The sequence below is a fragment of the Bactrocera tryoni genome, chromosome 2 (genome assembly GCF_016617805.1).
Source record: "Bactrocera tryoni isolate S06 chromosome 2, CSIRO_BtryS06_freeze2, whole genome shotgun sequence".
Taxonomy (NCBI): domain Eukaryota; kingdom Metazoa; phylum Arthropoda; class Insecta; order Diptera; family Tephritidae; genus Bactrocera; species Bactrocera tryoni.
The window spans coordinates 7,965,536-7,992,880 of record NC_052500.1 but is presented as its reverse complement, the minus strand read 5'-3'; the positions used below and the strand labels follow the sequence as shown (position 1 = coordinate 7,992,880).

The 27,345-nt window shown below is 33.7% G+C and overlaps 3 protein-coding genes across 3 annotated transcripts in view; 1 reads left to right on the top strand and 2 right to left on the bottom strand.

The window, feature by feature from the left end:
• The first annotated feature begins 6 nt into the window (after positions 1–6).
• Positions 7–8,438, top strand: LOC120769198 (dedicator of cytokinesis protein 9-like). Its single transcript, XM_040096092.1, has 5 exons — positions 7–486; positions 554–700; positions 7,562–7,772; positions 7,838–8,126; positions 8,201–8,438. The coding sequence occupies exons 1-5, from the start codon at positions 37–39 to the stop codon at positions 8,436–8,438; spliced, it is 1,335 nt and encodes a 444-aa protein (XP_039952026.1). The 5' UTR covers positions 7–36.
• Positions 2,258–4,980, bottom strand: LOC120769197. Its single transcript, XM_040096091.1, has 4 exons — positions 4,880–4,980; positions 2,902–4,796; positions 2,673–2,841; positions 2,258–2,494 (listed from the first exon to the last, which is right to left on the bottom strand). Exons 2-4 carry the CDS (start codon positions 4,515–4,517, stop codon positions 2,426–2,428), a joined length of 1,854 nt encoding a protein of 617 aa, XP_039952025.1. The 5' UTR covers positions 4,518–4,796; positions 4,880–4,980; the 3' UTR covers positions 2,258–2,425.
• Positions 8,439–15,389: 6,951 nt separating the features above from the next.
• The window catches only part of LOC120769593, a 32,721-nt gene continuing 20,765 nt past the window's right edge, over positions 15,390–27,345 (bottom strand). Inside the window, exons 2-3 of the mRNA XM_040096652.1 lie at positions 17,066–17,206; positions 15,390–16,254 (exon numbers count right to left, since the gene is read on the bottom strand). Coding sequence (XP_039952586.1) covers positions 15,695–16,254; positions 17,066–17,165 — 660 coding nt within the window. The 5' untranslated portion in view covers positions 17,166–17,206 and the 3' untranslated portion in view covers positions 15,390–15,694. The remainder of the gene's footprint in view (positions 16,255–17,065; positions 17,207–27,345) is intronic.

Genomic DNA, 27,345 nt, shown 5'->3' with positions numbered 1-27,345 from the left:
TCCACACCCGAACTGCGCCACACATGGCTCATTACGATGGCGCGCAATCACGAGCAGAATGGTAACATATCGGAGGCGGCTTGCTGCCACCTGCACATCGCTGCGCTCATGTCAGAGTATTTACGTTTACGTGGTGGCTGCAACATCAATTGGGGCGCCTCGTCCTTCAAGCAGATATCACGCAATATACCGCGTGACGAGCAAGGTTTGAAATTGGATGCAGGCGCTCAGGATTCGCAATACACCGAACAGATGCTGTTGGATCAGCTGAAGCAGTGCGCTGACTTTCTCGATCGTGCTGAACGCTTCGAGTGCTTGGGTGATCTTTATAAACTCATATTGCCGATGTATGAGCGCAATCGTTCGTATATCGAGTTGGCGCAATCGTATGAGCATCTCATGCAAGCTTATAATAAAATCGTCGAAGTGAATCGTTCGGGCAAACGCATGTTGGGTCGTTTCTATCGTGTCGTATTTTTCGGCATGGTAAGCTAGTCTTATTTACTTTTTTTGTAGTTGCCAGTGTTTACGATTTATTTATTTTATTTAACAGATGTACTTTGAAGATGATCACGCAGTTGAGTTTGTTTACAAGGAACCGAAACTAACTTCACTTAGCGAGATTTCAGAGCGACTCTCGAAACAATACAAAGAGAAATTCGGCGAGGATGTGGTCAAGATGATAATGGACTCATCACCGGTAAGTCTAAAATTTGAGTCGGTTACAAATATATTATAATTTATGCTGGGGAGAAATAAATGGGTTAAACTTAGAACAGAAGGGAGTTTCCCTACTTACGAAATACGGTTTACACACTTCTAACAACATACCGAAATCTCGAAATATCTGAAATTTGTCAATTATAACTTGTTCTCTAATCAGAGTTAGATTACCCTATTGTTAGGTCTAGTTTTTTTAAGGATCTGAAAGAGTTCTTCTAGCAAATATAATTTGTTGTTGTTGTTGTACCGGTTATATAGTCCCCGTTAGGGTGGTAAGGTTCAGATAAGTTGTCATCGACGTTATACAAAGGCAGGCTCAGGAAACGTGCTGTCCCGTCGGAGTTATACCATTAGCAGAGAAGTGGCAGATATGAAGGGTTAGCTGGGCATGAAAAGAGGTCGATCTCGATTCTGGATAAGTTGGAGTTTAATCTGCTGCATTATCCAGCCCGAAGCTGCGCAAGGGTTTTTTTCGATTCTCGTCTTACAATGGTTGGTGGTTTGACTCCAAGTACGCCATTAACTAAGAGAGAGTCGGTGAAGGTGCTTATGGCTTCACTGTGAATGGCGGTCAGCGCATGTCTGTTGCGTCCGAAGTCTGGCGACGTATTGTCTTATGTCGTCGACGTAGTTGAGTAAGAACCTTTTGATGCTCCGGCGGTTCCGCCTGGAACTATCGATAAGCGTTCCCGGCTCATGAATGCAACTTTATCCTTAATCTTACTCTTGGGTCCGTGGCAGTTGAATTGTAGAATTCCAGTTTATCGCGGGTGTCCGTGGGTGAACCTGGGAGTGAGGGAGTGACGTGTAGGTGGTGGTTCTTGCTGCTATAGAAACCGCAGAGCCTGTTGTCGCACTGTAGTGTTGGTTAGCAATGCCAGTGTAGGGTGTTTCGGGGGCAGACTATTGCAGTATGGCGTAACGTACGACGCACTCTACTCATGAGTGGTGCGCAGGACGGAACACGTCAGGGAGTGACACCAGCCAGCGCAAGAATTGTATTTGACTGATGTAATGTTCCGAGGCATAACGGTCTGACATACGGAACAGACTGTGCGAGGAACCAGAAGTGCTGAGTAGTTTTCGCATGAGCAGGTCTTAAGATATATTTGGATGAAGCCTTTTAGCAGAGACGCAGCAGCGAAATTCCACCGTGCCCGGGTTGGACTTAATGCCAGTCAGGAGCATACGGAGAAACCCTGCAGCAAGGAGTTGCTTCAGTGATGACAAACTCATTCTAAAACTTTCCTATCCAAAAGGGGTTAGATCTCTGAAAAATAGCCATTGGCCTGATAAAATCCGTGTCAATTCTGGTAATGTAAAACCGGCTGTCGTGGGAATAGATCTTCCAGCATCATCTTTTAATATAGGAATATAGGTAAAAATTTAAAAATTTTTGCACTTACTTTTGCTAAAGAAACTATAAAATTCTTCCAGAAATCTCCGATTTTTGTTGTTGTTAAAATATGTACCAGTATTTATTACAATTTACAGATATATTTTCAATAGTTTACATTTATCATTCATTGTTTTGGCACTGATGCTTGCTTTGTATTTACAACAACAATAACGGCAAACAAAATAAGCTTAAGGCTTGATCTCTCCAAAATACAGCGCAACAATTCACTTGTCTTGGGTTTTCCATTTAGCAATTGTTTAATTAAAAAAATATATATGTTTTTTTCATATTTTAAAAGATACGTTACTTAAACAAAAATTGTGACAATTCAATATTCGATTCGACATCATCGTTCGGAAATAGATTACGACGCTGAACAGGCACACCGACCAGCCAGGGTTTTACGCAACATGTGGGTTTTGGATTTGCGGGGCATGGACATATAAAATGAAAATACAAAAGAACACATTGAAGCACCAAAGTTCACAGAAAAATACAGCACAAATTCAAATAAAAAGTGAGGTTAGGTATTATTTCTTGATGCGCTTACCTTTTGCGCCTCATTTTGACGCAAGGTGGAGGCATGCGTGCCACGCGGACGTACTTTGCCCACCGAATCCTTGGATTTGGTCGCTGTGACAGTGGGTATGCCGGACTTTTCAAGCGCGGCATTTGACGACTTGCTGACGAGCGACTTCTTGGCCGGGTGTGTGGTGGTTCTGCAAGCAGAAAAAAGATGAGTTAGCCTTTATAAAATGCTGCAATGGGTTTTTACTTACTTCGCAGCTAAACTTTGCTCCGTTGAGCTCACCGATTTGAGTGAGGTGGTATCTTTCGCGGCGCTATGGTTGGCGGTTGAGACGCTGCTGGTTATGCGCGTTTTCGGCGCTTTATAGTTCATGCCATTGGACTCGGTTGTTGCCCGGCTAAGAGTCGTGCGTGCGCGTGCTGTTGGTGGTCGTGGTATGTTGGTGGCGCTGCGCGGCAATAGGCGGCTGCTACACTCTGTCTTCTTGCTATCCGTCTTCGGCTTGTGTCCCATGGTGAGATTGTGTAGACTTTCCGAGAGACGTTTGGTGCGCGTCATCACCGAAGAGCTGCTGCGTGTCGACGTCTTCTCGCTGTGATGTGCGCTATTCTTGCCGCGCAAGCTCAAACTAATGCTCGCCAATTTGCGTAATGTAGTACGCTTCTCAGTCTTCTTCTTATCCTCCTTCTCCTTGAGTAGCTTAACCTTGCCGAGGTGTGACTTACTAGTCAGGCTCTTACACACCTCATTTGGTGTTTCCAGTGGCGTTTCGGTGCTGCCACCTGTTGCTATATCAATATCCGTTTCATTTGTTGGTTTGTCGTTTGGTTGTTGTTGTGGTTGCAGTGTATTATGTTCTGGCGGCACATCACCATCGCCTATGCCACCACATTCACATATACCATCCGCTTCGCATTCCACATCGCCATCACCATCACCGCACAAACTGTTGAACTCTTTTATTTCCTCTAGGATTTGTGGTAGTTCATGCGAAGCCTCTTCTTCGGCTAGTTCATTCTCTTCGCTGAGCTCACTAACTTCAACGGATTCGGTGTCTTCTTTACACTTGAACTCGTTGAGTGTTTCATTGGAGCTCTGATCGGAGTATTGCTCGCGATTCTCTTCATCACTTACGTTCTCGCCAAGCTCACTGTTGTTGCGTATAGTAGGTGTCTCTCCTTTGTCACAGGTCGCTTTTGTCTCAGCATTATTCAATTCCAATTGGTTTAGTTGTATTTTATTCGCTTGTGCGCTCACCGGCTGTATCATCGGTTCTCCCTCGGCATCCTCAAAGTCTGTGCTGTCCTCTTCAGAGCCTCTTACGTCTTCTTCCACAGGCTTCGTTGTTTTTCCGGTATCCAGGTTCAACTGCGGAACTGTAACTTTAGTTGCCAATACCACTGCTCCTTCTTGTTTCTTGTTCAATTCTTCTTTCAATTCGACATCCAGGCCTGTGCCACTGTCACTATCGACTTTGACTGGCTCTCCCACGTTCGTCGCTTTTATTTCGTCCACAACTTGTTTTGCATTGGCTTTTTTTGCTTTGGCATCGTCTATTTTTTCCTTCAGCGCATTCATATCTGTCCCTATTGGATTTGATCCCGGTATACCGTCGAGTTTTATAACCTTCAAAACATTTGCATTATGCGTCAGCGCACTACCACCGCCGACGTCGCCAATTTCTCGCATAATTTTCTGTCGCAATAAATATGAGGGATAGAATTCCTTGGCGTCCGGATTCAACCTGGATGTGATTTTGAGTCCATTGGTGGAAATAATGGTGCCACTTATCGGCGTTGGCAGCTTGGTTGTTTGCTCTGTTTCTTTATTTGTCATTTCTATGGGCATATCGGCGGCTGTTTGCATCTTACCATCTACTTTTTTTCGGCGACCTCTGTAAACTGCTTCGAGTCAAAATTCACTGCTAACTAAGTTTCTGCTTTTTCTGCCCTGTCTCAATTGCTTTTTAAAGACTTTCCTGACTGCCCGGTAGGTTTTGTGAAAATTTTTCGTCGACTGTCGTCGTTGATTTTTCTTGCGCGTTTTTTTGGTCGTTCGGCAGTCGTGTTGATCGGTCGTCGAAAAGCAGAAAATATACGTTCTCTGGTTTTGTTGTTTTTAAAACGAATTTTATAGGATTTAAAACTGAAGTAAAAAACGTAGAAATTTAAAAATTATATTGTCAAATTTCGAACCCAAAAATTAATTCCTTTCGGGAAAATATTTACCAGATTTGTGAAATGATGCTTGTGGCAAAGTTGTCATAGTAATTGAAAATACAGTTTTTTTTCATATGTGCGAAGGTATCAGTATTTCGTAGAGATTTAAAAATTTTTTTATTTACATGCTTACATATAAAAACAATGTATATATGTATACTCTTATAAATATGTATATGTTCTATAGGGGTTGTTCGAAAAGTTTATAACTGGACTGATTTTATTTCTTAGAGTTTTTTTGTATATTTGAATTTAGTTTATCCGTCTCTAATAAGTTTATTTTATTTGCATATTTTTCACATATTTGGCCTTTTGTTATTAAATATATTTATTATTTTTTTAAATATAGTCAATATACAGGGTGTGCCAAATATTCTCTTATTTTTGAAAAGATGATAAAAACTTCATATACAAATAGAGGTTATGTTTCGAATCAAAAAGAAAATGAAAGCATCTCTCATGGGGATTTACACAAATGGAAGAGCTCCTACTGCAAATTTCAGGCTTTAATTTATTAGAGATCAATATGTATTCGCTTAAATGATGCCGCAATATTCCGAGCAAATTTGATTTAATCGATATAAATATAGAGTTTTTTATAGAAAATACATCAGGATGGATGACCGGATGACCGTCTGTCTATCCGTCAATCCATACAAGCAATAACTTGAGTAAAAATTTTGATCGAAAATATAAAGCAATGCAACTCAGTCTCAAATTAAGCTCCAAAACTCCAGAAACATTAAATTTAATCTAAAGTGGATAGGTAGGTTTATATAAAAATTCCGTACTTCGGGTTCAGCGTCTTCTTTTTCCTCCAAACTCCGGCTACCTAGTAAGTCTAGTAAATCACTGCAGTATTTTCCAAACGGAGTGTTCTCACAACAAAGAATGTATATATAAGGGGTGATCCAAGTAGAGGTACTTTTTTAAATTTTCTTTTTTAACAGAACGCGCGTAAGTCAAGCTGTCATGTTATTTCTGTTCAGTATTGTTTGGCATTTCATCATGGAAAGACTCACGTCTGAACAACGCTTACGAATCATTCAACTTTATTACGAAAATTCACGTTATGTAAAGAATGTGTGTACACGTGCTTCGCTCAACTTATGGTCAACATAATCGGCCTACTGAGCGTATTGCTCGCAATACCATGGCTCATCTTGAGACCCAGCATTCAGTATTGGATAATATTCGACCGAATAGACCACGTCCAGCACGCAGGGAAGAAAATATAGCAGCCGTAGCTGAGAGTGTGCACGAAGACCGTGGAGTTTCGATTCGGCGCTATTCGCAGCAACTCGGATTGACGAATGGAACGACTTGGCGCATTTTACGCCGAGATCTTAAATTGAAAACGTTCAAAATACAGCTTGTGCAAGAACTAAAGCCGCTCGACCTGCCCAAGCGACAACGCTTCGTTCTATAACTTGAAAAGTTCCAATAAAATCCGACATTTTCGAGCCAAATTTTGTTCAGCTATGAGGCCCATTTCTGGCTCAATGGGTAAGCAAAATTGCCGCATATGGGACGAAAAGCAACCTGAAGAGGTCCCAAAGCTGCCATTTCATCCAGAAAAAACAACGGTTTGGTGTAGGTGGTTTGTGGGCGGAAGAAATTATCGGTCCATATTTCTTCAAAAATGATGTCGGTGAAAACGTAACCGTCAATGCTGACTGCTGACAGTTATCGCGCCATGATAACCGACTATTTGATGCCTGAAATTGAAGCTCGTGATCTCGGCAACATTTAGTTTCAACAGGACGGCGCCACTTCCCACACATCGCATCAATCAATGTTTTTTTTGAGAGAACAATTCGGTGAGGAGATAATTTCACGTTTTTGGACCGTCGATTGGCTACTAAGATCGTGTGATATCACGCCTTTAGACTTTTTCCTATGGGCCTCTAAACCTTATGCGCAGAAGCCAGCTTCGATTCAAGGCTTGGAGCAAAACATCACGAGTCTCCTTCATTAGTTACCAACCGAAATGCTCGAACGAGTTGTCGAAAATTGCACCCAACGGATGGAAAGAGATTGAATTGATAAAATTTATTGAAAGAGATAATCTTCAAAAAATAAATGGTAAAGAATGTTCTGTCGAATGTTTATAAACATTCGCCATTAAATTTGAAGCTTCTGGGTTTTTGTTTTAATAAAGTAGGGAACCTCGAAATGGATCATCCTTTATATACAAGCGGCTTTTAAATCACTAAAGTCTGTTAGAGTTTCATCAAAGATAGTGAGAGAAGGCCTTGATCTCTTGGTGGATCTAACATCCCATCTCACGTTAAACCTACGTGGGTTTAAGGATATAGTGATATTTCTGATAACTGTGAAGCAGATGAACTAGCCCGAGCAGACACAATTCTACAATTAGACTCTCGAAAGGAGGGAATTTGTAAACCTCTGGCTAGTTATAGATATTTAATCGACAAATATGTAAATAAATGGTAGCTGAGTCTGGGTTGCTCGAAAATGAAAAGTTTGAAGTTCCCGGGCCTCGGTGCCTTTAACTGACGTTACCTAAATATCAGTCAATCCATAAGATATCTTAATGTAATTCATTTTATTTATATTTTTTCCTAATAACAACGTGGCATGTTGTTAAAGATTAATTAAATCGGTTCAGTACTTCCAGTAGCCCTAATGCAAGGATTTTTGAACTTTCCGTTTTTTTCCTGTTTCCAGGTGGATCCTAATGCGCTCGATGCCAAATTGGCCTACATCCAAGTCACCCACGTCATACCATTCTTCAGCAAAGAAGAGCTCGATCAGCGCCTAAACGAATTCGAACAAAATCACGATGTCGACACTTTTATGTACGAAACACCATTCACGAAATCCGGTGCTGCGCGTGGCAGCGTCGAGGAGCAATGGAAGCGCAAGACGGTCATCAAAAGTAAGTCCATGTACTTAGAAATACGCAATAGTTTTTTTACATGTCATGTCTCCTGCTTTTTATAGCCACCTACTCCTTCCCCTACGTGCTGAAACGTATACCGGTAAAGTCACGCGAAATCATCGAGCTGAGCCCCATAGAGGTGGCGATCGACGAAATGCAAACGAAGGTTTCAGAACTCGAAGAGGTCATACTGCCGCCAGCCGATGTTAAGAAGCTGCAGTTGCGGCTGCAAGGTAGCGTCGCCGTCACCGTCAATGCCGGTCCACTCGCCTATGCGCAAGCATTTTTGGACCCCAAAATAGTGAGCAATTTCTCCATAGATCGCGTGGAAGATTTGAAGGACATTTTCAGGTGAGCGAATTGCATATAAACAAATAACGGTATGCATGTATATAGGTATATATTTTTGTGATTACATCTTGCAGAGACTTCGTTAAGGTCTGCAATACGGCCCTGCAGTTGAACGCGCGCATGATCAGCAACGATCAAGCGGAATATCACAATGCGCTCGCCGAAAACTATCGCAAACTGTGTCAGGCGCTCAGCGAGCTACTCGGTGAGCCGTTTCAACCTTTGGATGATAGCGTCACGAGCGGGCAACGCAATAGCATGGCTTTGTTTAATGCAATCAGTGGCGCTTCGCAAAATTCAAGTACTGCCTAAAATTTGCTAAATACAAATTAAAAAACAAAACCAAATCAAAAATCAACGCACACAAATGCACACACCTTCACACACACACATATACACATACATATATACACAATACGAATGTTGTGTATTAGTAAATTTTAGTTAAAAAAATCTATAGCAAAGCTAACTTGACTAGAATTTCGATATTTTAAGCAACTAACCTAACTAAAATTAATCAAAAATCTAAAAAAAACTAAAGAAAATAATAACTATTAGTAATAAATAAAAAGCTGTGTGTGTGTGCTCTCTATGTGAGCTGTGCGGCTTTATAACACTCACTCAGGTGTTTGGTGCACGTTATAAACGTATGTATGTATGCTACAAACTGCTGATTGATCGCTTGATTTATGGCAACCAAGTTTAGACTTTATCACGCCAATGCAATGCTTTTTCTCGGGGCTTTGGGAGCGTCGGCTAATGGTGATTAATTAATACAAATTATTAATGGATTTATGTGTCTCTATGTATGTGCTTTACTAACCACAAACAACTATTTAAAGTGTGCGAAAATGTTGATGGGCTATTATGTTGGAGTGTTTGTTTAAAATATATATAATTATTATAAATTTAATTCTTCTCTTGCGTAAATTTTTAGTGAAAATTATTGTATGTATATAGATAAAAACTATAATTATATTATATATACATATATGTGTATATATGTATTATCTATAAACTATATAATTATGTCTTTATATACTTAAAAATAATTTATATGCATTTACTTATATATAACCTAACTATTTCTATGCATTTTGACTTCTAAGTGTTTAAAGCAGAACTAAGTATTGTGCAATTTATGCAGTTAATTAGTATTATATAAAGGGTTACATACAGTTAGAAGGCCGAAAAAGCGAATTTTTCAGATTTTTTTCTGAGAAAACCTCTAAATTTATTGAATTCAACTGTATTTTAAGACTTAGTATTACTAAAAATATTTATTTGGAAAATAATCACAGCTGATCCCCGAGAACTGCTTTCAAAAAATACGAAAAAGAATAGATTTTTGACCAAATTTCGGCCTTAAATTATTTATAAAACAATATTTATCGGTGAGAAAAATTCTTCGTTTAATTACTAGCAAATATATTTACGAAGCTCCTGTTAGAAATTTGAGACTAATCGGTTTAGCCGTTTTCGAGTAATGTTGGTCATTGAAACACCATTTCACCATTTTGAGAAAAACGCGTTTAAAATTTGGCCTCAAGCACTTTGAAACGCCTCTTCAAATTTGCGTATAACTTCGAAAATATTCACCGGAACGATATAAAATTTTTTGTGTGTATTCTTAAATATACATACATATGTATGTATATTAAAAAAAAAATAATAAAAAAAAATCGATTTTTTGAAAATTCTAACGGTATATAACCCCTTAATGATATCAGTACATAATCGTTATATAATCACCGAAAAGCAGAGCAAATGTGTTGTTTAGAAAATTCATATGATATGCTAAAGCATTTATTGAAAATCAAGCCAAAGATTATTATCTAATAATTAGCTAATTTAGTATAAGTAACATTAACAATATTATATTAAATATTAATGCATACAATAATTAAATATTTAGTATACTTCAGAGCAGGGCTGCGATTAGTTTTGATTTAAAAATTGGGTTATCAATTTTGCGTTTAAAAATTAATTTCTCAATTTTTTATTAAAAATTAAATTTTTTATAAATTGAGATTTCAATTTTTATAAAATAAAATTTATTTAATAGATCGGTTTTAATTTAACCTTAATTTAAATTTATTTTTATTTAATTTTTTTATTTAATTTTTTATTTAATATTTTTTATTTAATTTTTAAATATTTAGATGATCAATTTTTATTCCAATTTTCAATTTTTTTAATTAAAATTTATTTTCTTTGTTAATGTTTTTTTTTATCTAATTTTTTTTAATTAAAACTTATTTTTTTTGATGATTTTTTTTTTTTATTTCGTTTTTAATCCAAAATGTAGTTTAGCCAAATTGTGAATGCTATTTTTTTAATATAGAAACGACGCAGCATTTAATCCAAAAGAGAAAAATTATTATTAACCATTTACGATGCGTCATTTCCCTTTTTTCAAAAATTTCATATGACATCAACCACAAGGTTATATCCTCTTCTTTATTGGTGTAGGTACGTTTATAGTCGAGGTAATAATGTTATATAGTTAAATTCAATAAAGAAGAGCATGTGAACTTTTCATTTAAGTGGTGTAAACTCTTTCAAATGCAACTGTACCGTCATTCCGGCAGTAGTCTGCTCGAACCGGCTTTTTCCAAAAATTGATTAATGGAAGTTAGTTTCTAAGCTATTATTTCTATCAATTGTTGATATTTATTTAACAAATTATTTGTAAGATTTTGTAAAAAATATATTTTATAATTAATAACTCAACTAAATTTAAGGCCGGCTTCCCCATTAAACTTAAATTTTTCCTCTACCAACACTAATATAACATAAGTCGCTAACACCCCCTTCTTAATGTCTGTCTCACTAACGCACAATTTATTTACATTATATGTTTTTTTTTTGTCCAATTCATTACATTTTCATTAATGTGTTTTACGATTTTTTCTAATTCTAGGTTTTGGTTTTGCAGTGTATTAATTTATAATAAAAGCCACACAGTCACAAGTAATGCAATAAAAAGCAACAAACACCCATACAATTACACCAACACAATTACAAGCAAAAAAAATGCGACTCAATGAATTTACAACAAACATAATTGACACGCATATGTAGAACATAAGTAAACTGCATATGTAAGCCAAACACAATAGTTAAAGGACAAGCACACGAAACGAGGATCGAATAAGAATTCAAAACAAATACAACAAAATAGCTAACCAATACAAACACAGAAACACAGCAATGTATGTGCTTATGCAGTTAGAACAAATATTTGCAGGAGCGCTTTGGTTATTTGGCGTATAAAATATTTATGAATATAAAATTATATTAAAGGATATACATACTTGGTACACAAACAACAAACAACAACAATAAGCGTTTGTAGTATTGCCACATATTTGATTTATATGTATTTTGCTTTAATTATTTATACATACATACATTTATATTTTTAATATTTAAGGCTCAGCATGCATTTAGCCCTAACAAAGTGCTTTGCTTTAATTTTTGAGCAAATAGTGATCGATTTATTATTTTTTATTAATATTATGGGATGATTATTATTATAAGAATTAAAAATATATATATATTAAAAAAAAAATTTTAAAAAATATTATATTAAAAATATAAAAAATTACATTGCATTTAAACCACAAAACACTTAACCGTATTTTAATATAATTTTAAGCGAACGAAAATATAGCAGAATACAACCAATTTTGTTACACACATAATAAATAAGTAACTAATAAAAGTATTTACATATTTATTTTTTCATAACTATCTATTATAAATATATATTTATTGCGTACGAAATTTGCTTTAAATATTAAATGTTTAGGCATATACTATATACATATGTATATATTTTTTAAGATAAATTATATAAAAATGCATATATATAAATATTATAATATGGATTTTTTATGTGTCTGTAATTATTTAGATAAGTATGTATGTTTCTAATATTAAAACTATCTTGATATGTATTTTTTTTTGTTTTTCTCTTTTGTAAATATTAAACATATTTTATATAATATTATTATATTTATTTATTATTTATTCAGTATAAATGTATGTTGCTTTAAATGTTTATGTGCGTAACAAAAACTTGACTATTCTATAAACATTTGTAGCGTAAAAGTGGTTTATGGTAGCAGTGAAAATTTTTGAAAAATTAGATCCAAGCAAAAAACGTGTGGCCGTTTGAAAAAAATATATAAAAATAAATGAATAATATTTATTTAAAAAAATATTTAAAAAAAATATTGAAAAAAATAAATAAATATTATTTAAAAATATGAAATTATTAAAAAAGTGTGACCGTTTAAAAAAATAATTAAATAATATTTATTTTTTCAGGCATAAAATAATACACATTTTATTCATTGTTTAACAGAACTAAAAATAATATGGAATTATTAAAATATTGTTAAAAATACTTTGAATGCAGATTGAGGTTAAATTATAAAAAATAAATAAAATCTGCCGAGAAAAGAAAATTTTTAAACAATTAAAATATGTTACACAAAAAAAATAAAATTAGAAATAATTTGTAATAACTTTCGCACAAAAATAATTTCAAGCAAAAAAAATGAATTTGAGCACTGTCTTTTGAATTAGTTATATATTAAAATGCACTCTGTAAAAATTTTATATTTTTAAGAAAACTCAAGGAAAACCCACTTAATAATTACATTGTCTAACTAAATTTATGCGCATATGAAGAATGAGAAAATTTCGAGAGCTATTCAGAGAAAATTTTTGTAGTAAGAAAAAGATAAAATTATGCTTAATAATTTAAATAGCACCAGCAAGCTATAATATGTACAATTTGTTAAAAATATTCGCTAAAAACTATTTGCTTTCTCAACTTAAAAATTCAAATACTAAATGTATGTTATGTATACATATATATGTACATTAGGGTGGTTCAAATATTTTTTCGCTTGGTACTCTAATCAGTTTAAAAATTCAAATATCAGATATGTATAATATGTACATTAGGGTGGTTCAAACACTTTTTATTTTTTTTCGTTTCTACTCTAAAAAATAATTTTTCGATCAAATTTAACGTTTTCGAGATATTCATCGTCTAACATCAATAAAAAATATATGTAAAAAAAAGAGACAATTTTTTTAGCACAGTAAATTTTTTCCAAAACTGAGTTTTGCATTTTAAAATGATCTTTTTGTATTGAGTTAAAAATTCGTAGAAAAATTTTGCCTCAAAACTATAATATCGAACTATTTTTCTGAGTACTAAGCGAAAAAATAGCAATTTTTTGTTTACCCACCCTAATATACATAATAAAAATTTCAAATTTTTTTGAATTATGTCGCTGAAGTTAAAAATATTATTATCAAAAATAATTTTCATTTATGGCATTGAAGTTAAAAATAATATTCTAAAAAAAAAAAAATTGCACAAAAAAACTCGAAATTTTCATCTAAAAAACTGTATTTATGTTAAAACATTATTTTTACGGTGCCAAAACCAAACCCAACATTGATGTTTATTTTCATAAGAATTCGTTACGAAATTCAGAACATGCCTCACTGCTTAGCAATATTTGAATAACGCGTTTAAAAACAAAAAAAAAATTATATTTATTTCACTTTAAAACCCTAAAAAATATAATATATATACACTTAACTGTTTGGAAAACAATTTCCTTCAATTTTTCCTTCTAATTTAAATGAAAAACAAAAAATCTTTGTGCTTGTATTACCAAAATATTTTTTTCTCTTTTGCCTTTGCGTTACCGCTATATTTATGCAGTGAAACTGCGTGAAATTTGTATGATTTAGATATATAAACTACAAAATAAAATAAAATTTTAACAAAACCCCCCAAAAAATAATAATAAATTACAATAAAAATAACAAATGTACGAAATATACTCGCTAAAGTAATGAAAAATATATTACTCCATATGAAATTATAAATAACAATTATATGGATATTATGTATTTAAAACATTGTGCGTCGAAAGGATAAACAAATATTTAGAAATTATATACAAAAATATGTATAACCAGCAGTTACTACTAAATAATAGAAATAACAGCGCAGCACACGAAACTATTCAACGATAAATTACCAAAGTGTTGGCATAAACTAGAGCAGTAGTAATCCATTAAATGTAACGACTTACTCGAAACAACCACAAACTAGCAGCCACTTACGTAAGAAATGTATGTATGTATGTGCGTAGCATACCTGCATAATACTTTATACTCCATAGATATATAGTAAATGTGTAACTAAACTCTATATTTACAACAAGAAAAATAAATAGCAAATAGATGTACATTTTTCTTTTGATAATTGTAGTGTAAACATTACAACAATGCTACTTTATGCATAGAAAATAATAAAAAATAGTTATAAAAAAATATAAAAAAAATATTTAAAAAAATTAAAAATTATTAATAATAAAAAATAAATGTTTAAAAAGCGAAAAAACTGCGTTTAAATTGCTTTTCTACGTCAATCTACACGCATATGCGCATATACGTCACTCTGCAGGCAGCGCTGCGGCAGCACAGCAGCGACACACAAATTTGTGCGCTCTCAACAACCAGCCATTCTACCAGGCACCCAGCATGCAGCAGCAAGCAACAGCGGGATGCGATGCGCCTTTGCATATGCAGCGTTTCAGCGGCATGCTGCATTTCGCCCACCTGGCGGCAAAAGTGTGTAGCAACGGAAGTTAGCTCATGGCGCCCTGCGCATATGCAACATTTTTCTTTTAATTCCGCTAAAGCAGCCATAGAAACACGCTTTATACTAATGCAATGATTTATTTTCAATTTTCTACGCATATTTAAATACACATGTACACTTTTTTATTATTTTAAAGGCTGAAAACTATTATTATTTTACTTTTTATAATTTTTCTTTAAATTTTTTATTACAATTTTTGCATTTTATATTTTTTTATAATTTTTCTTTCAATTTTTTATTACAATTTTTGTATTTTATTTTATTTTTAATTTTGTTAAATTTTTTTTGTTATTGTTTACAGTTAGTTAAATGCATTAGCCACGCTAAACGAAATAAACGGCCGAAATGTACAAAATAAATAAAACAGTATATTTTATATATAATATAAAAGGGGTTATTTACGTGTATACATACTTTATATTTTTTATTGAGGCCACTCCTATTTTTTTCTAATACAAATATAACTGTACATACATTTGTGCGTGTTACTAGGCAATTTAAAGGTGCGACTAAACTTTATCTCAACAAATTGAGAAAAAATAATACAAAAAAATTTGAAATATTTTCAACAAAGTTTTTCGATTTTATTTGTAATTTTAACATAAATTAATTTCAAATTCCACTTAAAAACTAAAACAGCGTTTTTTGTTCAAACCTTCGAAAATTTCGTGCCAATTGCGAAACAAATCGGTAAGCCTTAAACAAAAACTTCACAAATAATAATACAAATAAATCATAAACATAAACAAAAACAGCAACAAAGGTCACGTTCCATGCATCCACAAGCGTCACATTCCATCATGCCATGACAAAACTAACAGTAAAACCAGCACACCCGTTCCATTAGCATACAGTGGGCGCCAACTTACAGACGAATACCAGCATTGCGTGAACGCACAAAGTTCAACAGCTCGTCGGAGTCCTCGCACACGAACGGCTTCAAATGATGGCAAGCCACATCGTGCCACTTGAGTCCATCGTTATAGAAATTATTCAAAATCGACAAGCACGACTCATCGTTGCCCTGTGCAGCCTCACGATTGTCCGGTTGTGGTTGATTGTAGCCGCCGGTGTGTGACCAATCGCCGGTGTTGCGCTGCGAGGTGGGTCCGATTTTGGCGCCCGAACCCGACCAGAACCAGCCATTCTCATTTGGTGGCTGCAAGTCGGGACGATCACAGCCAGCGAAATTGCACTTACGACCCGAAGTCCAGATGTAACGCACATTGCCACGCGCTATGCGCTGCTTGATGAATTCATTCTCCTGTGGTGTCTCCAGCGAAACGGCATCCATGCAGTGGCGACGGCAAATGTTGCGCGCATCCAACCAGTCGACTTCGAGACTGCGCGTCGGCGCATGCTCCCAGCTGAAGAAGTACGAGTGGGCAACGCCGCGCGCATCACGGTACGTGGCATGGCGAACACCTGTGTGTAAAGTGGGTGAGAGAAATTCAAAATATTAAGTTAGACTAAGACTGTTAAGATTATATAATGGGCGGTTTATTGTTAGCTTAGAATGATGCTTGGCTTGAATTTGACAGACAACTCTCAAAATCCCTTAAAAATCGCTCAGTCGCTTGAAACCGGTTTTAGACCCATAATCTCTTAGGCAAAGTTATTCATAATGATCCGTAGAACGTTTTCCGAAAGAAATCGACTCACTCTGCTGTATCTACCTCAGATTATTCTCCGATCAGATTCATCTTTCAATAACGTCTACATTTTTTGAAGTTTTATCCTGGGATAAGTAACTCCTCTATGGATTCCTGGCACTGTTCACATAAGCATTTCAAACTGAAAACTAGTTTCGTGAATACTGAAGCCTAGATTAACGTGAAAGGCGGTCACTTTGGAGCTGAAATGTCTTTCTCTACCGTCAACGAAATTTAGTCCATTTACTTGAATATAGTTAAGAATTTTGTAAAGTACGCCCATAGTTTAAAATTTGAGCCTTATCCCACGTTGGATCAACTATTTTTCTTGGATCAACATTCTTCTCGTTGGATCAACTATTCTTCTAGCCTAGTCTAATCTAAAATTATATCTCTTTCTAAGACAATTTTTCCAAACAATTTGCTGAATTTCCGGAAGCCTTTCGGCAACTGTTTTGAACATTATACACCCAATACTTGATGAGCATTTCTCCACCCCTCTCAAAGTACCTTTAGAGGCCCAATCAGTTTCAGCAGCACAGCCCACAAATTATTATACAAAAAAATATCTCTTATGTACTTACGATTGGCGCAACTCCGTGGATCCGGCAACGCTAGACGACGTTGAGCCAAGGCGACGGTGGCACCGAAAGCCAGCAACAATACATTACGCAACAGCGACATCTTTCGTGGTTTATTTCTTAACTGTCGTGCACTTCGTGGAGCTGCGAGAGTTGAGTAGAAGAAAAAAAGCAGAAAACTAGTGATTAGCTGGACGTCTCAAATGAAAATGAGTGCCATAATTGACGAGCGAAAACGCCAAAAATATTTCGAGCATCGCGTTAATACGAACAATAAGGCATATGTGTGTGTGTGTGTGTGTTAATGAATATTTACAATGCAAAACAAGGCGTCTAATGAAGTAGTTTACGAATTGAAGTGTGCTTAAATGAGCGACTAATTTGGCCAAATAAATGCACTTACACATACATATATGCATATTTGTTGTTCATAGATATATATATATATTCATATATACACTATATTTGAACATTTATATATTTGGCTGCATTTGCTTAGCTTATAACGGGCTTTCCTCTTTTTTGTGAACCCAAAGCACACACCCAGTTCACACGCTTCATTGACGTTGCTGAAAGCCGGCGAATGGCTTTGTAAACAGAGCTCAAATGATAAAAAAAAAAAACAATTGACAATAAAACTGGGTTTGCTGGAGGAAAGTCACATTTTTGGTAAGGCCAATTTTACCCGAATCAGCCAGCTAGACAAGCGCGCTTTTTATTTTTATTGTATATGTACTTATTTTTAAACCTAACTTTTAACTGTGTTGAAGGTATAATACTTTTTTCCAATGAATTGCAGGTTTTAATATGAAAAACTGCCGTTAAAACGGCGAGAGGAAACTATTTTTTATTAGTTATTCGAATAAAAATAAATTTTTCGTACTGAAAAATAAATTCGATCAAAATTGTTGCCTACATTTTGGCGCCAAGTTAAGAGCGGATAAATATGGAGAGGTACTTGCTGGGTCAAGGAAGTATTTTTACATTTAAATCGACGATAAATGAGATTACAGAATGAAAAAATTGTATTGGGAATCAAATCCAAAAATATATATTTGAAATAAATAGCCTAATCCATATGTGATCCTTGATTAGTCTCAAATTGCTGCTTTTCGATGACAACTGAACAAATTTATTGAAAAATATACCGCATTTTATCAGCAATACTTTTCTAGCCGTTATTCTCTAAACCTAATGGATTACTCTTGAAATGTATATTTTCAAGCTGCCCCTAAAAATTACATTGGATATAACGGATGATCCAAGTTGAGGTAATTTTTTAAAAAACAACTTGAATAGACTACGTTCAGCACACAGTGAAGAAAATATAGCAGCCGTAGCTGAGAGTATACGCGAAGACCGTGGAGATTTGATTCGGTGCCGTTCGCAGCAACTCGAACTGACATATGCATCAACTTGGCGCGTTTTACGTCGAGATCTTAAAATGAAAGCATATAAAATTCAGCTTGTGCAAGAACTGAAGCCGCTCGACCTTCCCAAGCGACTACGCTTCGCTCTTTGGGCTCTTGAAAAGTTCCAAGAAGATAGGATGTTTTCGAGCCAGTTTTTGTTCAGCTATGAGACACATTTCAGGCTCAATGAGTATATAAACAAGAAATATTGCAGCATTTCAGACAAAGAGCAGCCTGTAGAAATTCAAGGGCTGCCATTTTATCCAGAAAAAACAACGATTTGGTGTGGTTTGTGGGCCGGTTGAATCATCGGTCCATATTTCTTTAAAAATTATGCCGATGTGAACGTAAATGCCAATGGCGAGCGCCACGATAACCGACTATTTAATGCCTGAAATTGAAGCTCGTGATCTGGGCGACATTTGGTTTCAACAAGACGGGGATTTATTGAGAGAACACTTCGTTGAGCAGATAGTTTCACGTTTTGGGTCGGTCGATTGGCCATCAAGATCGTGTGATATCACACCGTCAGACTTTTTTCTGAGAGAATATCTAAAGTCTAAAGTCTATGAGGACAATACCCCTTTGATTCAGGCCTTGGATCGAAAAATCACACGTGTCATTCGCCAGTTACCAGTCGAAATGCTCGAACGAGTCAACGAAAATTGGACTCAACGGATGGACCATCTGAGAGATAGCCGCGGCCAATATTTGAAAGAGATAATCTTCAAAAAATAAATGCGAAAGAATGTTCTTTCCAATGATAATAAATATTTCCATTAATCTTCGAGTGTCTGTATTTTTCTTTAAAAAAGTAAGGGACCGCGAAATGGATTACCCTATAAGTCTGTGCGACGAAGTGGCTAGTAGTGTCACAAAAAACCGCCACCGTTCAGCCTTTTTCCATTCTTTTGTTTTTATGACTCTTTATTTATTTTCCCAATGTAATTGTGTGTCAGTTTTGAGTAAATCTGACTGCTCCATTGAACTGTGATTTTGTTACCTCGATAAATTTGTACTATTTATTAGCGTGGCTTTATTTGGGATCTCTTTGTTGTTGCTACTTTATTTTCATTTATCTATTTGGATTCTACATGCATTATTTTTCACTGTTATTTTCATTGATCTACTCATTTTATTGGCGTTAATTGTTTTGAAGCCTTAAAGCAAACACACGCTGGCCCCGACCTACCCCTGGGCACGGTAAGTTAACAAAAAAAGAAAATTTAGGTGAAAATTAAATCAAAAAGAAAAACAAACAATTAAGCGAAGAGTAAAAATAACAAAAGAAACTAAATACAAAGAATAATAAAAAAATCTAAACACGAAAAATATAAATAAAAATGTAATGGACGCAGAATAAAAAAAACAAAACAAATCATTAAAAACAGTACTTTTTGAAAAAAAAGCTAAACAAAAATCGTACTTCTATAAAACTGTAACTCATTTAATGACACGAACAGTTCATTAGCGCCGACGAGACGCGACGACCTCAAATGTGGCAATTTGTTGTTTCATACGAATGAGCGCCAAATGTGAGCTTATAATGAACGAATGTAACTTACAATAAAACTAAGCCGAGCACACGAAACTAGTAGTTAGTTAAATGCGAAAAATAAAAACAATAAAAACAGAAACGTGAGAAATAGATTACAGCACGTATGTAATTGCTTAGGAACATCTGGACCGAGATTTACAACAAATCATTAAGCGCAAGCTCTGTAACTCGCATGCAGGGTCATCAACAGTACTCTAGATGTTGTGTAATATGTTGCAAGATGTTTTATTATAATTTTTAACGATTTTTTTAATAGTTTTTATTTATCACAAGTGTTTGCTAGTATTTATTTACTTATATAATAGTGTAGTGGGTTCATAGGTAGCTTCAGCGATTATTTTTATAATCGAAATTTGAATGTATTGCTGTTTATGTTTTATGTATGTTTTAAGGATTTTTAAAAATTTAATAATCATATTAAAAAGATATTTATTTAATTAATGAGTTAAGAAATAAAAAAAATATATTTTTTTGTGAATTCGATTTATAAACAATACAAGTTAAGTAGAAAAAATATTTTATTAAAAAAAATATCTAATTTGAGAGAAGAAATTCTTTAAAAACATATTTCTTTAAAAAAAATTTTTTTTAAACATTTTTTTTTAATAATATACATATTTTTACTTAAAAAAATTCTTTAAAATTAAAATTGTATTTTTTTTAATTATACTTTTTTCTCAAATATAACCGATTTCTTACTTTTCTTATTGTTTAAAACATATTTTTAATTTTTTTTATTATTTGTTTTTAAGGAGTTTTTAAAATTTAGTAATCTTTTAAAAAGATATTTAGTTAATGAGTTTACAAATAAAAAAATATATATTTTTGTAAATTCGATTCATAGTTAAGTAAAAAAAACAATATTAATTTAAAATATATATATAATTTGAAAAAAAAAAAAACTTTAAAAAATTCTGTCTTTGAAATTTTCTTTCTTTCAAATTATTATTATTTTTTTAAATCAAACATTTTTTCTTTCAACAGATGTGATTTACTTAACACTTTTATCATTTTAATTTTTTTTCTTTCAATTGTTTTTTTTTTTTAAATCAAGTAATATGTTTACTTTAAGCAAAAATTCTTAAGCAAATTTTTTCTTTTCAAATACATTTCTTTTTTTAATTTTTTTCAAACAAAAATTCTTAAAAATTTGTTTTCTTTCAAATTAATTAATTTGTTTTTGAAATAAAACATGTTTTTATTTGAGTTTTTTTGTTTATAAATCGAATTTTGCTAAAACATTGTTTAAAAAATAATTTTAGTTTTTTTAATCTAAAAAGAATCAAGAAGTGTGTAAATTTTTATTATTTGTTTTTAGTAAATCAAATAAAAAAAACAATAAATAATAAAAACGAAAATTTAAGTCAAATTATTAATATTTGAAAGAAAAAGTTATATAATTAGAAGAAATTGAAAGAAAAAAATTTAATTTGAAAAAAATATATACTTTTTGGAAAAAATAAAAAAAGAAAGAAATTTGGAAAAGATTTATTTTCATATTTATTTTTAGTAAATTCGATTTAAAAAAATAAAAGTTATTTAATTAGAAGAAATATTTTTTTTGTGCAAAATTTTAATATTGATATTTAGTAAATTTCATTCAAGCGCAAAACAAAAAATAAAGAAAAAGTAAAAGTGTAAAAGTTTTTTACCATATTTTTTTTAGTACGATGGATTAAAAAAATAAAAGTTTTTGTTTTAGTAAAAAAAATTAATTTGAAAAAAAAAAATAATTTTTGGATATAACAAAAAAGTTTAATAGTTTTATTACTTAAAAGTAAATTCGACTAATAAAAAATAAGAGTTGATTAGGTTGAAAGAAAAAACTTTAAAGTTGAAAAAATTTAATAAAATAAATCAATAATTGTTAAAAATTATTACTACTCTTTTTTCTTAAATTTAATTTATAAAAAATAAAAGTTAAGTAAAAATATTATTTTTGCAAGTTAGGAAATTCGCTAAGCCAAAAATAGTTCCAAATTGGTAATTGACTCTTTATGAATTAAATTTTTAATAATTTATTCACTTAAATATACAAATACATATAATTAAAATATATGTATATATGTATAATTAAATAAAGTTTTTTCCAAAATATGAAAAAGTGAAATATTTATTATTCGATATTAACTTTATGTGATTTTGTTAACATTTCCTAAAGATTTGTCTCTGCATCAATTACTTTTGCCCACGCCTCTACTATGCGCATAGCCTTAGGCATATTTTTTGTTTCAAAATTTAAAAACTCTTACACATTTCAAAATAAGTTTTACTTACGATATTGCTAAATTGGAAATTTATTTAAAATTTTACGCAATAAAGTTCGGCTTAAAATGTGTTGCTTAAGCTCAAGCAAATATGTTTTCCTCTCCCATCTAAAATCAGCAGACCAACCAATTTAAGTAACATTTTCAAATGCCTTTTTGTTCATCTTTGCAAAATTGCATAACTATCGAACGGTACTTGAATGAAGCGAATGTTTACCAAAGCGTGGCACTTAAGGAAAATTGATTTCCCCATGAATATGGATACCACCGCATTGCAGCAAGAAGCGGCGCTTTATGCTACCGTTGCCACCAAATGGCATTTTAGAGAAGCTCTTTTGCAAAAATACTGCAGATGGCTATACTAGGTGGGCAACGTATACTTAGGCGTTTCCGCCGTTATACTATTGCATGCATTGCATTCATGCTTCAATGGAAAATGCATGAAAATTTACTTTTAGGCATATCGACTTAGTTGCATAATTAGTGAAACATAGCAGATAATAGTAAAAAAATACCCAATTTGGTAAGCATAACAAGAAGAAGGCATGGCGAAGCAGTAACTTCCGTCATTACAGGTCATTAGTAGACGTCATGTTTCTTATGTACAACAGACATGAAGAGACTTGTAAATAAGCTTGTTTGCGCACTAACAGCTTCTCGAATAGCATGAGGCAGACATCAAGTGATGCTTATGTAATGAGTTTGGCTTGTAAGAAAAGGTAGTTCACGCAGAGGTGATTCAACAGCGGGCTCAGGGTTTTGTGGGGATTCAATAGTCACCTGAGTTCCCGGGCGAAATTGATTTGTGGTTGAAGAGAATTCAATGTGCTTCTACGACTAGTCCCAAACTATAAAATTTAGGACAATTGATTGCCAGTTTTGCTAAAATTATATTTATAACGTTCTTAATAACAATAAAATATCAACCATTATTAAGAAAACCATGACTGGAGCCGTTCGGACGAAAGTGCTGAAGAAATAGTACTCGTAACATTAGAAATTAGATGAGGTTAATGAAGGCTGAATTTAAATTACAGCGCTGTTAACATAATTACTTATAAAATATTTATATTTATTTTTAATTGCTTTGCATATAGCAAGCTGCTTATGGGAATTAAAAAACAAAAACAAAAAATATAAAAATAAAATTAGGTGAGGTTGGGTCATTAATCACTTGCAAAATTTGCACTTAAAACCAGTGGCACAGCAGTTAAGACAATGGTGCGGCTCGCTGTAGCTATCAAGCTGGCTTACAAATTCGGTAAAATATGGAAGCAGCTCAATCTTCTTGCCATTAGTGAGATAAAAAAAGAAGAAAAAATATGTAATACAATGGAAAATAAACAAATTAAGCTCAAAGGTCATAGAGCTTAAAAAATAACAAATTTATTTTTATGTTTAGTAGCTGGTATTCGTAAGCGGTTTGGTGTCATAATTACAAAATGTCAAAAATTTTAAGAAATTACATTTTTGATAAATTTTGTAAGGCTGCACGAAATTGTTTGTTAACAATTAAGTATTAAAAACTAATTCTAATATGTCATAAGTGTGCATAAATCATAAATACAAATCTCTTTAATGAAATTTAATCGCTTTTAATATCTTTTACTATTCGCTGATATGTCCATAAATCGCACGCATGCCAAAATGGCAATCCACATTAAGATGTGTGGTAACATACGGTTTGTCTGACTATCGGACTAACTCATCAAATGCTCAAATGTTGCACAGACTTATTTGGTTAAACGACTTTGTGAAATTCGGTTGGGTTTATATTGATTATGAAATATATACATATATATATGAAAATATTGAGATAAATGAGTAAGTAGGAAGCGTAACTAAAGCTTGATGGATTGTCTGTTCGAGATTGGGTGTAAAAAAAACTACAACAGACTTGAACTCATTATAAAATTATAGAATTTTTCAGTTTAAAATTAGTGGAATTTATGCACAATTGTCAGTCTGTGTACCATGTACATACATATATGACTATTTATATTGGGTAGTCGAAAAAGTATTTTCGTATTTTGTAGATGTCGTTGCAGTCGTATATCTCCAGTTCTACCAATTACATTGGGTCATACTATACAGTTTTGGAAAGGTGAGATTTTAAGCTTCATTTAACCAAAAAAAAAGAAAAAAAATTTACAGCTGTTCAAAAGTGAGTGAAAATAATCAAGAAATTCGCTATATTTCAAAATTTTGTGTATAAAAAAGGGAAGAATGCCACGCAAGCCACCAATGAAATTTGTGAAGTTTACGGAGACGATGCTGTATCAGTTCGTGTAGCGTATAGAATCTTCAAGCTAGTTGATTACTGTATAAATGTGGAGTGATCGAGACTTTTCTAAAACTACAATACCTATATGAAAAAGCATAGACTGGGTAGGGAGGTAAGTTGTCTAGGATATAGGATAGTTGTCTAACGATGCACCTAGGTTTTTAGGAGGCCCACTGTGATACCACCGGAACTAAAGCTCCCCCACTCGATCGGCCGCTCCCTGCTTCACCCCGTGCTTCTGATAAACTCATCGGTACGAAAAGTTGTATCTGTGCAACCTTCGAAACGCCGTCAATAAAGTCTCGATCGATAGTATTTTCCTATATAGAGCCTTACATTCACATAGAAGAAGTTTCCTCCTCCTCTAGGGAGGTTACCCCAGTAAACGAGTTGATTTGCCGAGTTGGCGTGCCGTTATTCTGACAGCTCTACTGATGCTATTTGTATGCTATCTTTTCCGTTATTGGTCACAAAAAAAGAAGCTTAGACTAAAATAAGAAAATAATGGCAGCTTACACGGAAAGCCACCGTTAAATATTTCTAAGGATTGACAATAATCGGTCCTGTACTACATATGAGGGTTTTATGAAGGAATTAATCATGCTTCAAAAATTTCTCGAACGCACAACGAAACACAACTTTGCAACTTTTTTATACTCTCGCAACAATGTTGCTAACGAGAGTATTATATTTTTGTTCACATAACGGTTGTTTGTAAGTCCTATAACTAAAAGAGTCAGATATAGGGTTATATATACCAAAGTGATCAGGGCGACGAGTAGAGTCGAAATCCGGATGTCTGTCTGTCCGTCCGTCTGTCCGTCCGTCCGTCCGTCTGTCCGTCCGTCCGTGCAAGCTGTAACTTGAGTAAAAATTGAGATATCATGATGAACGTATTCTCCTGGAACCTGTTGCAGGTTTATCGTAAAATAAGATATAAGATCCTCTAAGGGATCAAGGCATTCTTTCACTAACTTTCACAAAATTCTAAGAGACGTTATTGATTTTAAGCCAACTGTCTATTTGTATATATAAATATTGCATATTCCTTCCAAAAAGGTTTTCTTTAATTGCTATGATCTCCACTTGCTAGACACTGTAGTGGTCTGGTATACGGAAGGCGATTTTGGTTTTGCACCATCACCATGACACCAGACACCATCCCCTTTCGATTATCTAGTTTGGACGCATCAGTATAAATGCTTATCCCCGCGTCGTTTCCCACTCTGTTCTGGAAGGGAAGGCAATATTGGGGATCGAATTTAATTTTCTCTAGAGAAAATCTTTGGTAAAGGGTAGAAGTGGCAGAAGGAAGCTGCCCCAGGCTTTTTTTAAAAATTGAATCTCAGGAGCTACTAGACCGATTTCAATGAAATTCGGTATATAATGTTTTCTTAACACCCTGATGACATGTACGAAATATGGCTGAAATCGGTTCACAACCACGCCTTCTTCCAATATAAAGCTATTTTGAATTCCATCTGATGCCTTCTTTGTATAATACGAGTATAAACATTAGGAACCAATGATGATAGCGGAATAAAACTTTACACAAATACGGTATTTGAAAAATATGTAAATGACGGATAATGAAATCTCGATTATCACTTTACCATGCGAGAGTATAAAATGTTCGGTGACACCCGAACTTAGCCCTTCCTTACTTGTTTGAGTATAATAATAAACAGTAAAAATGTTTACGAATATTTGAAAAAAGAGGGTAATGATGAGTAAACTTGTATGATGAGGGACACCAAAACTCCTAACATAACCTTAGATTAATGGAACATTGAATTAGCATTTCATAACTCAATGAAAATGCAATTTCTGATGGCTAAAATTACGTCAATATAACGTTATCTGTCAATCAATTGCTTTACAAAACACACAGACATAATTATGACGATTAAAATTCTATTTAATTTCCATTTCACTTCAATTAAAAATTAAATCACGATATAACGCTTGTTTTAATTCCAAGCGAGCAATACTTCATTTATGAATCGGAAAGAAACTACGAAGTGAGCGCAGTCAGTAAGCATAATAGCACCATTTTAAGGTTATGTAACGAAATGCGGATGCGCCTTTGCTTCAAAAATACTAATTACATTTCCCTCTTGTTCATTATGCATTCGGTGACACGACAGGCATTGACAATGTGACAGTTGTAATTAACAAAAATTAAATAACAGTACAAAAATGAAAATTAAAAAAAAATATTAAAAGAGTTATGGTCGAACAATTCGCTAGATATTTAAGCAGCTTAAACGCTTGAAAGACAGCCAACCAAGCAAGGTGGCTATGCAAAAAAGAAATGCTTGGAAACCCCGCTGGGTGTTTAAAGTGCTTGACGCATGCGTCAGAGTGATGGAAGTGACACAAATAAAGAAAGGAAAAAGAAATGTAAGTGTTTCGCTGGCAGCAACAAAGCGCAACAACAAGCATGTAATTGAATGTTGGCAATAAATTAGCTGTGGCTGGTGTCTGGTGTCTGGCGGCACCTGCTGCATACGCTCAATGGGCATGCGTATTATTTACTTGATTGCAGCTTACAAACATATGTATGTACACAAGTTAACTCTAACAACACCCACAAATATCGTATGCTGACTATCATTTAAATGGCATGTTGACTGACTAATTAATTTTTACTGCATTACAAGTGCCATAGGAAGTACAAGTCCAGGCAAAATATTTCGCTCAATTAGCTGCTTTAAAAAATTAATTTAATTTAAAAAAATTAAAAATATTTTAAAATATGA